Genomic DNA, 13,784 nt, shown 5'->3' with positions numbered 1-13,784 from the left:
CCACAAACAGTAATTTCAACATGTTTCCTGTGCTTAGCAAAAGAACAGAAAACCTGTCAACTCAAAATACTCTTAAAGTAGAAGGCAATGAGCAGGTGCTTTAGCCAATGAAAAGTTGCTTCACCCTTGGCTTCTATCAGAGGGGAACCTTTAAGGCTTTCCAGGCCTCCTTTGTTTGATAGAATCATGCTTGTATTTTAACTCTGCAAGTATTATTCTTGTTTCATAGTTAAGTTCTGGCTGGAAAAGCCCAAAAAAAGTCTTATAAAGCCCAACAGATAATTGACCAATCATGAAATGTTTCTCCATGGTGTCTAAGTAGATATAGCTAAGCAAGCTCTCCTACTGGTTAGGACTTCAAGAGCTGAGGAGAAAGCTTTAGTGTTAAATTAACTATCAGCATGATTGGAAAGTGACTGAAAAATCAACCAGTCGTGTTTTGATTTCAAACAGTTGGGACCAATTTTGTGAGAAAAAGCCACTCTAGGCCATCAGGAAGTCCTCCATGCGTCAATGACTGTGAATCAGTGGGTTGTTAGAAATGTAAACAGCAGTGGCATCTCTACACCAAGTCTGTCAATCAAAGGATTGACTGTGAAACTGCTAAAAGGAAAAATATGCTAAAAAAACTGCTAAAAAGGAAAAATATGCTAATATGTCTGTTTAGCTTAGCACTAATAAGCTACTGGGATCCAACTGAGACACTGGCAGAGATTTCCTTTATCCTAGAGGTGTTTTTCTCCTTAGGTTTTGACTAAGTATTGAGATTATGGTCTGAATTGAAGGTCTAGCTCTAACAGTCATAGTTCACCACTGTCTTATGTGTTTAGAGTCAATGGATAATCGCTGAAAGATAGAGATTAGGTTGAAAATTTCAAGAGTATACATTTCAAGAGTATAAAACTCAGTAGATGGTATATAAGCAGTATTCACAACAGTGTTGTGTTGATAGGCCCATTACTGTAAAGTTGATGCTTCTTAAAGGCTGGACTAGGATGCAGCTGGCTGGTGCGTTTCTCTGATCAAAAGAATACATAAATTTACCAAAGAGCCTTTTGTCATAAGTCCAAAGTTCATTACAGATCACCTTGCATCACAACAACGACCAGCAGGCCCATGCAAATACAGTTTAGGGGCCAGGAACTCAAGTAGAAAAAGGGTAACCTGAATGTGAATCTGAGCTTTGCTGAAATCCTTGTCTTTAACAGGATCAGCATTATTTCCTGTTTTGTGGCGGCAAGTACAGATGAGAGTTACAGGTGTTCAGTAGTGCACCAGAAAGCAATGAAGCTTGTGAAACCCAAATCAACCCACTGGCTGAGCTGATTTTGAAGCATGGCCATATAAACACACACATTTTTTTATGATTATATTCACCTGTCCAATACTAATGCTACCCTGAAATGAGTGTCTCTGTAAATTAAGGGCTGTAATTGTTACAGTACAGATGTAAATATCCTCAAGTTAAAGCTTTAGCAGCTCTGTGACCTTACTTTAGGGAACTGATTCATTTTCAAGAACATAAGTTTCAAACAGTCTGAAATCTTGCTTCAACTGTAGGCTATTTTTGGTGTTTTTCTTTGGGAATAGTTATGACATGTAAGTGGTGTAATCAAATTGTGCATTGTATAAAAACTACATTTTTTTCAGAGAGCCTTTTACTTTGAGAACAGTGCTTTCTTCCTCCCTTGTGGTTTCTTGGCAACATATCTGCTCATTTGATGCAAATCATTTCCTCTGAATCAGCTGTATTGATGGTTGTTTTTTGAAGTTACAGCCCAAACTCAGGCTACCGAAAAGCCTGCCTGTACAACACCCAAGCAAGAGATATTCTTGGGCGCTAATTTGAATGTGCTGTTCAGTGATGTAGTGTTTTATTCAACAATGAGGTTTTATGTGTACCTCCTTACCAGTGGTAAACCATGGCTATCAGTTCAGGCCTTCAATTCATGTCATAAATGTCAAATTAATGACAAAAAATATGGGGAAAAACCCTTTATGCTAATGCTAATTTCTAAGAACAACCCTATGGGATTCTAGTTGCATGTTAGCACTAAGCTAACAGCACAAAACATTTTTTTGGCATTTAAACACAGATTTTTGGAGCTTGCAAAAGCCATTTTATGTTATATTTTAAGCTTCTAACAGACATTAACATACATTTTACCTTGTATGTATCAGTTTTATAGTGACTTTCAGTGCAGAGCCCTGGTGTAGAGCTGCTGCCACTGTTTTCTATTACTAACAACTGACTGAAACCTAGTTTGACTATGACTCATATTCACAGTCACTGTGTTCCAGAAATCAATAGAACTTCTCAATGCCTAGAAAGCTCTAAAGATGCCTCTCTGCTCCTTACACACATAAACAACAGAGCTGATGTTTTTTCCACTCTTTATTGTATTACTGACAACAGTTGAATGCATAGTGGCAGTTTTGACCTGACTGAGATTCGGCTAGATGCTGTACAGATGAGAATGAAAAATGAGAACAGTTTGTGTTTCAGCATTTTTTCCTTCATTGTTTTACTCGTTCTACGCTCTTACATCTTTATTTTAACTCTTGCAGCTTATAATCTCCATAGAAAAGGATCACCAATAGAATGGGACACTCTGGAGAAGCCAGGTATGAGCCTACAGTCACCATGCCCAATGAAAAGTGACAGCTAGAGGGGTATAAAGCCCCCAGCATTGGGCTATGGAGCAACCGAAGTGATGGATCTCCATCCAGTACCTTTGGAATGAGTTGGACCGACATCAGTACCTGACCTCACAAATGTTCTTGTGTCTGAATGCAATCAAATCCTCACAGTAATATTCCAACATCCAGTGTAAAGGCTTCCCAGAAGAGTAGAGGCATTTACTGCAGTAAAAAGGGACAAACTCCCTATTAATACCCTTGATTACAGAAAAAAAAACATTGGTAAAGCAGGTGTCTACAGACTTTTGGACACACAATGCATTTGAATAGAAATACTGCTATTTAGTCTTTTGTTGAAGGTGGAAGTTGAACTGTCCAAGGGTCAAATGTTAACCTTAATTACACTCTTAAAAATAAAGGACAGTGATGCCTTAGAAGTACTTTTTGTTCCCTGTAGAACTTTTCAGTGGATGGTTCTTTAAAGAATCATTTTTGTAAATATGGTGTGCAAAGAATCTTTTTAAAGTTTGAAGATCTCCTCATAATATAAAGCCTCTGTAAGAATGAAGGTTCTTCCCTTATTTTTATATTATATTTAAGAATGTGTTATAAGGAGACTGTGGAACTGTGAACAACTAATAGCAGATGTGAATGAAAGGGTCTATAATCAGATGCTGACCACTTACTAAAGGCCGACTAGCCCTGAGCTTTCATTTGCACTTAGCCTATGTAACTGTGTGCGTATTCAGTTTCTTTGAAAGCACATACTTAAATGCCGGTTTATAAAACAAAACTCACAACACATAAAGCTCTCTGAATATTAAAAAAATGCAACGCGATAATGCAATTAAGGGTCCCAAAGCTCAGAAAACTGAAAATGAAGATACGTTGCAAGCTCCACGTAAAGCCATTTTTCAGAAGGTCCAGCTTATTCCTGCAAGGTTTCTTTCCTTTCAACCTAGAAATGCATCGAGAACATTTCAAAGACCCTCCTTTCTGAAGCAAAAATACACCGGCAGTTGAAATGAATTGCATATATGCACATTCAAACACCAAAATTTAGCAACTTCTATTGAAATGTTTGTCCTGTCTCTTCACCTAATTGAAGGAGACCGCAGTAAATTATGCAATTTCCAATAAGACAATGCAAGATGGCGCTCTGTTCATTAAGCGAAAATCAGGCATAATTTTAAACCCTTTGAAATCTTGTGGGTCAATGTGTGAAGAGAAAAATCTATACTTTCCTAAGGTTGTTCAAAATGATTTAACTGCTTCCCATACGTTCTTCGCTGCTGTCCACTAACAATATTGGTTTGAATATCTTAATGAATTTCTAAACCTTGCTGGAATTTCACCTAAAGCAAATTTCCATAAATTTTTCAACATTTCTGCATGGTTAAACCATTAAGATGTAAACAAAGTCATTCAGAGTAGTTTAATGTCAAATAGTTAATTGTAGAGAAACATACAGACCTGTATTCCTTTACAGTGGTAGTGATAAGAACCAGGGGTCGCAATGTCTACAACGCAAATATAGCCATTACATTAACTAACAAAATGAGCGGTGAACCTACACATATTTTCAGTTTTTATATATTAATAATGCTGAAATAGCTGTAAACTTTCAAAAAATGTTGCCTATTTTGCTTTACATGCGCTGCATGTGCCTCTCTGTCATGTAAAAAAAAAAAATACAGCCAAACTTCATCTCAAAATTATTGTAAAACAATGTTTCAGGCATCAGGAGGCAGTGTATCTGTGACCCATTTCATGCAATAGCTTTCTGTGAGGGAGCTTTTAGAGGTGTTAAACTCTTCAGATGTCTGGTTCCTATCACCACCACTGTGAACAATTCTGCCTAGAATACAGCATGTCACATCAAACCATTCTAAATGATTTTTTTTGTTTACATCGTAGACATTTAACTATGCAGAAATGATGAAAAAATGGTGGAATTCCCTCTTAATCAATTGTGTGGCATCTTGCATTGAATTGTATCCATAAGTAAACAGACAGGATAAACACGTCAAAAACAGTTGCTAAACATGAGCAATTCTTTTAGACCGCCAGTGTAGTTAAGAATGAACAGGATGCAGTCTGCTTCATGCTGCTGCACAATGTTTATCTTTGCCATTGTCAGTCTGTGAGGTTACTGCACTGTGGTTAGACTCTTAAGCTCCTCCTTACAGCTCATCTCCATCTTTTTACTCTCCTCTTCTCCACAGCTCTTGTTCCTTACCCGGTCTCTGCTCTGGAGTGATTTAATTGTCAGCTTTGCGAGGTTGGAGTTGTCTGTGGAGGTGCCACGCCTGCTGAGGACGGAGTGGTCAGAGTGGGTGCCTTCAAAAAGTTTGGCCATGAAGCTGAGGCCAGCGCGGCGGATGTAGGAGCTGCCAGCAAACACGTAGAGGATGGGGTTTACACTACTGCTCAGGAAGGCAAACGCAGTCACGTTGGGCCGAGCGGCCTTCACCAAGTTGGAGAGAGTTTGGCTGTCCTGCAGCACACCAATCACCTGCACATGGACAAAGAAAAGAGGGAGGAATAGACAATTAATGTTTATGTTGTGTATTAGTCATAAAACCCTAGAAAGCTAGTTACTTGCAGAGTTCAAATCCAAATCTGATCCAACTGGTCAAGTTCTTCTGAAGAGACTGTTTAACTGGATCACATATGGCAGATCTCGGTTTGAACTGAACTCTGCAGGGTATGTCCGTCTCCAGGAGTAGGATTGGTAACCACTGACATAGTGCATAAGTACAGTGATAGATCAGTGATCATCATCACACTTGTTCTGAAATCAAGGAGTGCAAAGCTAATAGCAGACAGAGCCAGCTCTACCTAATAAGCAACATAAGCAGCTGTGGCCCCTAACAAGTTGGATTATTAATGTCCTGTAATGTTTTCAACAGTTTTATACTCTCATTTATGATGGCTCTGTAAAAAGAACCTCTGTATTAACCTTTAGAACCTGATCCTAGCAGATATTTTCATGGCTACTTTCTATGCTTTATAACTCACAATCAGCAGGACTTACACTCTGTAACTATATTGGTTTTATTGAGCTGCAATAAAACACCAGCCTTCATTTGATGGCAATTTTAGACCAGGGCCATGAGCTGATTTCAGCATCCCCCCCTGTACGTTCATAACCTGCATTAATTAAGATGTTTAGATGCTATTAAGGTTTTAATTAAGAAAAAATGAGTGAAACATGCTAAAATGCTAATGGTTAAAGGAAAGACACAAAAGCCGGCAGCTAGCATTTGACTTTCATGACCTCCTAGTTTCCTTTCATTTTTGGCTGTGCTAACATTATTGACCAAGCAACCCTTTTAATAAAACACATTCTCTGTTCTTAGGACATGTAGAATATACCTGTAATATGTTTATCAGGTGGTAGGGCAACCAGAAGACAGCAAAGGTGATGATGATGAGGAGGATGAGGAGGCTGCCCTTCACACGGCCGTGAAACATAGCGCTGCGTAGGCGACGAATGACAGAGGTGTAGCATGCCAGGATGAAAGTGAATGGGACCACAAAGCCCATCAGAGTCTCAAACAAGTACTGGAAGACTTCATGTCCCTTGAAGTTAAAGTGGTACGGCAAACACAGAGTCATGTTGTTGTACTCACGGATCTGGCGGATTCTATGGGGATGGAGAGATAAGAATAAGACTGATTTACACTGTTTTTAACATCTTGCTAATTATCAAGCAAGATATCTTATTATTATTATTGTTATTATTATTATTATTATTATTTTTATTATTATTATTATTATTATAACTTGGTATTATTTTTATCAAAAGAACTAGTTCCAGACCTGCATTTTTAAGGCATGATATAGTTTTTAGACAGCTAACTATGCCTGAAACTTTAGCTGACAACGAATTGTCAAATAATGATTGTGACAGACAATTTGTCTTTTTTGATCATTGTATGTAGCCTTTAACCCCTAAAATTCCAGACTTGTAACAAACTAAGTCTTACTAAGCTATTCTTAGGTTATATACGTGTATAATGGAACTTTGAGACATTTAAGGGGTCAACATACAACCCTAGGCTGATTACTTGGCTTGTTTTTTTTTTGGCTGTCAGTACTAGGAGCTCTCAGCTGAAGATTAATGCAGCCTGAGCTCAATAAAACAAACATTGCTCACATTTGCCCTATGAAGGTGTTACGGCTGTTATAGCAAGAAATTAGAACTTTTGTTGTTTCTGTAAAATCCATTATGTGTCTCAATAAATGCCTTTCTGCTTTCTTTCATTTACATACTTAGCATACATAGCATGGAATGAAGCCTACACATGCACATACCTGCGGTAGAAGGGCATAGGCAGAGCCAGTAAAAAGGCCATGACCCAGATGCCCAGCATGGCCAGATAGATGGTCCTTTTGTTCCTCAGCCTCTGAGACAGGAAAGGTCTGGTGACGGCCAGCCAGCGGTCCAGGCTCATCAGGCAAATGAGGTAAATGGACACGTACATGTTGACGCAGCACAGGTAGTGCACTGTCTTGCACATGACATCCCCAAACTCCCACCCCCGTCCACCAGCCAGCAGACGCAGAAAAAAGGGGGCGCTGAGGAGCACAAAAGCATCAGCCGCTGCCAGGTTTAGAACCAGGAGGCAAGTGACGGAGCGCTGCTGGACTCGACACAGGACTGACCACACCACAAAGATGTTGCCGGGGAAACCGAGAATAAAGGCTAGCACTAAAATGGCTATCCCGATCTGGTGGGACACAGTAAGGGCATTGGTTGATGTAGTGGAGGAGTTAGGTGGCTCTGAGATGGGCGTGGTCAAAGCTAGACTGGCCATGTGGATTGGTTTCTCGCGTGAAGGATGGGGAAGGTTTGACCGGACTGATGTGTACGCTGAAGAGAAGAAACAAAAGGACAAAGTTCAATTCAACTAAATTCAATTCAGTTCAATTCAGCTATTTCAGAACAGCATAACAAAAGGATTTCTTGCTGCATGATACACACAACGATAAAAAGGGTTGTGACATTGTGACCTCTGGTTTTTATTACCACCACTGTAAGGAAATCTGAAATAAAACACTCAATGATAAGGATTCCCACCAAGCAGAGGAGAATGTTATTTTTCTCACCAAGTAAAGAAGATGACTTATTATCTCAAAATATTGACTTGAAATCTCCACATAATCACTGACTCAGTACCTTGTAATTACTTATTTCCTCAAAATACTGACTCATTTTTAATGAAAATAAGACTTTAGAAGCCATATGTAAATAATGTCCGCCCACTTCTCCGGGCTCGAGCTCATCTACCATGAACTATGAAAATGACAATGCCAAGCCACATTCTGCACATTATAACAGCATGGTTGCATAATGCTAGTGCGGATGCTAGAACGGCCTGTCTGCAGTCTAGACCTGCTTCTCTCTGAAAATGTGTTGTGCATTATGCAGCACAAATTACAGCAATGAAGGTCCTGGATTGTTGCACAACTGAAGACGTATAACATAAGAATGGCAACAACAACAAAAAAAAGCTTGAAAATTACATCAACTTGTGTCTTTACTGAGTTTTGTTAAAAGGAAAGGTGACGTAGCACATCTTTGGAACATGTTGGTGGCACCAAATTTGGAATGGGTGTATATTTACAAAAATAACCCAATAAAGTTCATAAGATAAAAAACTCAAATATTATGTTTTTGTGCTGTTTTCAGTTAACACAAGTCAAACAGAAGTTACTAATCACTGCTCACTGTTTTACTGACATTTTACATCCTGTCCCAAATGTTTTGGAATTGAGGTTTTTACAAGGTATGCAGGGCAGATGTGTCTAATACAGTGACATAGAAGTATCGTTCCTCCCAGTAATATTACATTTTATACAACAGTTAGTTCCGGCCACGCAAGCTGATTGGTTGAGAAGCGTTCCAACCGCGCTGTTATTTCGCCATAACATCACAGGTTTTTCACAAACACTGTATCACTCCGCTGAGACGCCGTTGCTAAGTAACGAGTTTGACAGCTGTAGGAGACGCTCAAGCCATTTGAACGTTTTCACTTCTTACTTTGCCACAAACAGAAAATGGACACTTTTAAGATCACATTTGACCGACAGTCGATTTGGTCAGACTCTGAAGATGAGACTACACTAAATACGGTCAGTTGGTCTGTGTGGAGCCGGAGAACCAACTGCCAGCTGTGCAGTGAGTGAGCGGAGCTCGTTACTCTGACGTAGCAACAAGCTGCTTGTTAAGGAACTATAATTTGGCGGAAGGAATTGCGAACATTAAAACATATTAAATGCCACGTTCACGGCCCAGTTTATTAATTTTTTACTTTATTTATTTAACTCGAGGTCGTGTGTTATCGCGAATATGATGATGATCTACGGCATTCGCCTTTGGATTGTGCCTGCGACCATTTCGCAATAACACACTCCCTCTCGTGTTCTATTGCTTAAATAATTACTGTAAGGCAAGGTTACTGCAAAAGTGTGGAAATGGGTATGGACACATATCTGGTGGTAATAACGTGACACCACTGAGACCGTCATAGTTCAATACCAGACTGAATTGCGGCATAAAATTTACACAATGGTTTTTGACTCATGCCATTATGACGCTATGTGGAGGAGAAGTGCGCTCTTTCCTAAATCAAACAGCACTTTCTGTGCTGTTATCCACCTACTTCCTCTGAACTTTTCGCTTAAAGTCTCATTTTCAGATTCAATGAAGATGTTAGCTGATCTCATTAGTGAACTGATATTTTACAGACTGAAGGAAGATTTTGGTGGCCTTGTGTTTGACTGTAACAAGCATCAGTTAGCAACCAATATAATGTTACATTATTTCATTTTTCATTACATTATTTCATTTCTGGAATTACATATTTCATTTCTGTAGTAATATATATATAAATATATATATATATATATATATATATATATATATATATATATATATATATATACGTATATGTATATATATATATATATATATATATATATATATGTGTGTATATATATGGTCTTTCGAATCTTGTCTTCACTTGTACAGTTCATTTTACATTCCATCCCTTAATGTCACTTCAGTGAATATTACAAGCAGAAGGTCGATATCTTTTTTAGTCTCATCTTGCTTAGTCAAGAGTCAATTATCTTCAGTTTCAGATATTCAGTCAGCTGCTTATATGTGCCCATGGCGGTTGCGTTTAACCCACTGTGGTCCACAAACACACCCATTTGTCAGATTCGCTGTTTCTATATATAGCTGTTGTGGGAACAAAACCTTGTATATCCAAAATGAAGAACATTACAGGAGAAGGAAGAATGTCATGACATTTACACACAATGTAAAGGACAACAGGTATTTTCAAATTATGTCAAAAACAGAAAAAGACAAAAAATGTTTCAGCAATATGTTTCTCTATGTTTGTGACAATACAGTGCAGAAATAAGTAATTTGCTGACTCTGTGGGATCTGCGCGTTCAATTACATCTTATTCTGAGATCGTTAGTGACTCACATATGGAGTTATAAGGCGATTAAGAGGGATTAAGATACAGGTCATTTGCCTCTCAGTGTGTGTAATTGGTGGTTTCGTTTGTCCGTCTACATTTTGTGTCAAACTGACCAATGGACACTCAGGAAATCACTAAGGACTGACCCATCACATTGAAAACCATTCTTTGATCGGTTGACTTTGGACACAGATGTAAAATGAGTTGACAGCTGCTGAAGTTGCTGTTGGAATGTAGCAATGACGATTACTCAGCATTTTGACATGAAACATATAAGTCTGATGTTATGCCTTTAAAGGAGAATTTTAGAAAATATGCAAAAATCGAGACACTGCAATATATTGTATGCCCTTTTTGTCAATTTGTAAACACTAGTATGAACATTTCATAATGAATGGACCAATACAAAAAAAAACAAAAAAAAGTTAAGAATGTTTTTTTCCCTTTCCTGTAAAGTTACCATTTTGGAGATCTAGTCATCTGAATGTTATCTGCTCAAGTAGACTGCAATATTATCTACTAATCTGAGATAATCAATCTGTTTTTACAGCATTGTCTTTTTTTGATCAAAGTCTAATAACTCAACCTTCTGATCATCTTAACAGTGAAGAGATTGATGCATCTGAAGCATCTGTTGTTGCCTTGTTGTATTGGGTCGATCAGATAAGAAGCGCTCTAGTGGTTTTGTATGTCACGCTACACAATTTGCTAAATACATAATACTGAGTTATTTTTATATGCTGCGTTATATGAATTAGTCAATGAAACACCCCAGTAAGTGTGTGAGCATGCATATGTATGTCAAAACAAAGAAAAAAAATGAGAGAAAGAAGTTTCTAAGGCAAAGAAAACGATCTGTTGACACAGTGCTTCACATCAGTGCTTTACATCACAACACAAACACACATACATGCAGGCAAAGGCATACATTTAAAATCATAAAAGGCTTACCTGGACGAACAAAAGGCACCCTGTGGAATGAAGTTGGTCTCGTCCGGGTGATCAGCAGCTGTGGGTGTGTCTCATAGAGTTTCCAAGCTCTTTTCTACGTCATCCCTCTATAAATGTGGCTGAGGAACAAAGAGTGCTCTTGCCACAAACAGGGAAAAAAAAGAGGAACAGCAGATGGTGTAACAGTAACAGTAAAAGTTACAGGATTTTTTTTTGATTACGTATCAATTGTGGTATGCATTGGTCTTAAAGTCTTAAGCCTTAAACTCAACAGGTCTGCCTTTAGGTCAGCCTCACTCACCCTCCCTCTCTCTCTCTTACACTCAGCTACATGAATGGAGTATAAGCCAGCACAGTGCAGCAGTGTTGAATATTCATGTGCTAATTTGCATTTCCTTTCCATCACGTGGCTGACACGGCTTATTTTGCAACCCTTTAATGTTAAGCAATCTGTCTTTCAGGCTTGACCACTGAGTGTGCATTAACCCCCTCCCCCTTACTTTCACGATAGCACCAAATATAACACAGATAAAGTGTAACACAGAGTGTTTTTTTCTGGCCAGTCACAGTTTATAAAAGTCATGAAACACAGCAGCAGGACTGTTTTAATCCTGTTTGATTAAAACTGAATTCTGGACATTTTTATGTTTTTACAGTTTTTCAATTTAACATCTTTAGTGGTTCTGGATCATGGGTCACGTGAATCGGTCAGTACTTCCTAAGGAGGGTGCACATAACAGGTAAAAAAATCCAAATGTGCAGTGTGACCCAGTGAAATCAATACAAACATGCATGAAAGTAACTGAAATGTTAGCAGAAGAAAGTGTTTTGTCTTTGGTCCTGCAATTCGCCACATCCTGTAAACCTAAGGCCTGATTCATATTCAACCTGACACCCTCAATCTGGCTACTTTTAGGAAATATTTCTGAGGAGGTTAGATCATTTACTTGCATGAGAAAGGAGAAACTCCAAGAAAAATGATTTTTCAAGACTGAAGTTCAAAAAAAGATTAAGAGCTAGGCAGAAAATGAGACTCTTAACAAGTACCTGCAAGAACGGGTAGACCACCGAAACCAGCACCTGTTATCAGATTAACAGCACTTGCAGTTTTCATTTATGAGAAAAAAGAAGAAAAACAAGCTTCATTCTTGCTTCCACATGCAGCTGATAAAACTGAAAAACATTATTTTTCTTGAAGGTACAGGCAGCCCTGCTGATATTGCAAGCGCTGCTCACTTTCTCCCAGTGCCACAGTGAGATTATTGTTACTGCATTAAATTAAATCCAAAACGACACCACCATAACTGGAGATAATGTGGCTTGAAATTTACCCAGAGAACAGCAGTCAGTCTAAAGTCTTTAAGATAAACACAGATGCTAACTGTCTGTCACCTCAGCTAACATTACTAGCTCACACTCTTAAAAAGATGGTTCTTCAAGTGTCCTTTAGTAAAGGGAATGGTTCTGTTTAGAACCAAGAGCTCAACATAAAGCCATTTCAGGCTTAAATGCTCTTTGCAAGGTAAAATGGTTCTTCAGATTGATTGATGGAGAATGTGTTGTATGTGGTTCTAAATAGAAGCTTTTTTGAAAATGGCTCTGAATAGCACCAAAAAGGGTTCTTTGATGATGCCTTGTAACAACAGATGAACCCATTTTTAAAACGCTTTTATAGGGAACCACATTCAGCACATTCTCCATCAATCTGAAGAACTATCTCACCATGCAAAAAAGCCATTTAAGCTTGAAATGATTCTAGAAAGAAGTTCTAAATAGAACCAACCCTTTACTAAAGAACTTTTTTTTGAGATTTACTTTTTATTAAGTTTAAATTTTGAAACAGGTATAACATAGGAAGGAAAAAAAGAGGGAGGAGGCACAGAGTATTTTCATTTAAAACAATTTGAAAAAAAAAACACAAAGAGTAATACTTCATTGATATCCAGACCCACACGTTGTGCTCCTGCATCCAGATAAGACAACTATTTTCTCCATTTAGAGTGAAACACCTCAGAATTTTTTTGAAGCCTGAACGATAGATTTTCCAATGCAGCCAAGCTGCCCATTTCTGCATACAAGTGAGATGCAGATGGTGCAGTAGAGGCCCTTCACTCTCTAACAATCAATTTACGGCCTAGCATTAAGGCTGTCTGAGTTCAGTTGGCCTAAGAGGGCTCTAGATCTGTCAAAGTAGAGGGCTCCCCCAAGATGCACATTCCAGGTGAGAACTGAATGTGTTTGCCCAGAATTTCCTCAATATGGTATTGGATATCAGACCAGAAAATCTGTATATTAGGGCATACAGGTCTCCACAGCGCCAACAGGTGGACCTATTTAGTAGGCCAATTCTATATATTCTAGATGGAGTCCAATGTGCTCTGTTTATGATTTTAAACTGATTGAGTCGTGTCTTCAGCTCTCTGGGCATTTTCTTTGGGAGCCCCAGAATCCTATCCCACTCTGTTTGAGTAAAAGAGGCATTAAGATCTGTTTCCCAGGTTGTCTTAAGGGAGGATTCTTTACTGTTGAATGAGTTAAGAATGGTGTAATACCTAGCAGCCTCATGGCCTTTACCAAAGTGTTCCAGGATCTGGTCAGAAATATCTGCCTTAGTGGGACATACTGTCAAGGAGCCAAAGGTTTGCTTCAATAGATGTCTTATCTGACAATATCTCCAGAATGAGTTTGGAG

The 13,784-nt window shown here is 38.5% G+C and overlaps 1 protein-coding gene across 1 annotated transcript; it reads right to left on the bottom strand.

The window, feature by feature from the left end:
• Positions 1 to 2,845: 2,845 nt before the first annotated feature.
• On the bottom strand, positions 2,846 to 11,487 carry LOC118816655 (leukotriene B4 receptor 1-like). Its single transcript, XM_036583156.1, has 4 exons — positions 11,094 to 11,487; positions 6,961 to 7,519; positions 6,019 to 6,289; positions 2,846 to 5,155 (listed from the first exon to the last, which is right to left on the bottom strand). The coding sequence occupies exons 2-4, from the start codon at positions 7,461 to 7,463 to the stop codon at positions 4,790 to 4,792; spliced, it is 1,140 nt and encodes a 379-aa protein (XP_036439049.1). The 5' UTR covers positions 7,464 to 7,519; positions 11,094 to 11,487; the 3' UTR covers positions 2,846 to 4,789.
• Positions 11,488 to 13,784: the final 2,297 nt, after the last annotated feature.

This window comes from Colossoma macropomum, unplaced genomic scaffold (genome assembly GCF_904425465.1).
Source record: "Colossoma macropomum unplaced genomic scaffold, Colossoma_macropomum, whole genome shotgun sequence".
In the NCBI taxonomy this organism is placed as follows: domain Eukaryota; kingdom Metazoa; phylum Chordata; class Actinopteri; order Characiformes; family Serrasalmidae; genus Colossoma; species Colossoma macropomum.
The sequence above is the reverse complement of the archived record's forward strand: the minus strand, read 5'-3'. Positions and strand labels throughout refer to the sequence as shown.

What these genes read in the sequence shown, in the direction of transcription:
- LOC118816655 (XM_036583156.1), bottom strand. Translation starts at nt 7,463, where the DNA reads ATGGCCAGTCTAGCTTTGACCACGCCCATCTCAGAGCCACCTAACTCC. An exon ending in CCTATGCCCTTCTACCGCAG is followed by an intron (nt 6,290 to 6,960) that starts GTATGTGCATGT and finishes CCATCCCCATAG; the next exon opens with AATCCGCCAGATCCGTGAGT. An exon ending in ACCTGATAAACATATTACAG is followed by an intron (nt 5,156 to 6,018) that starts GTATATTCTACA and finishes GTCCATGTGCAG; the next exon opens with GTGATTGGTGTGCTGCAGGA.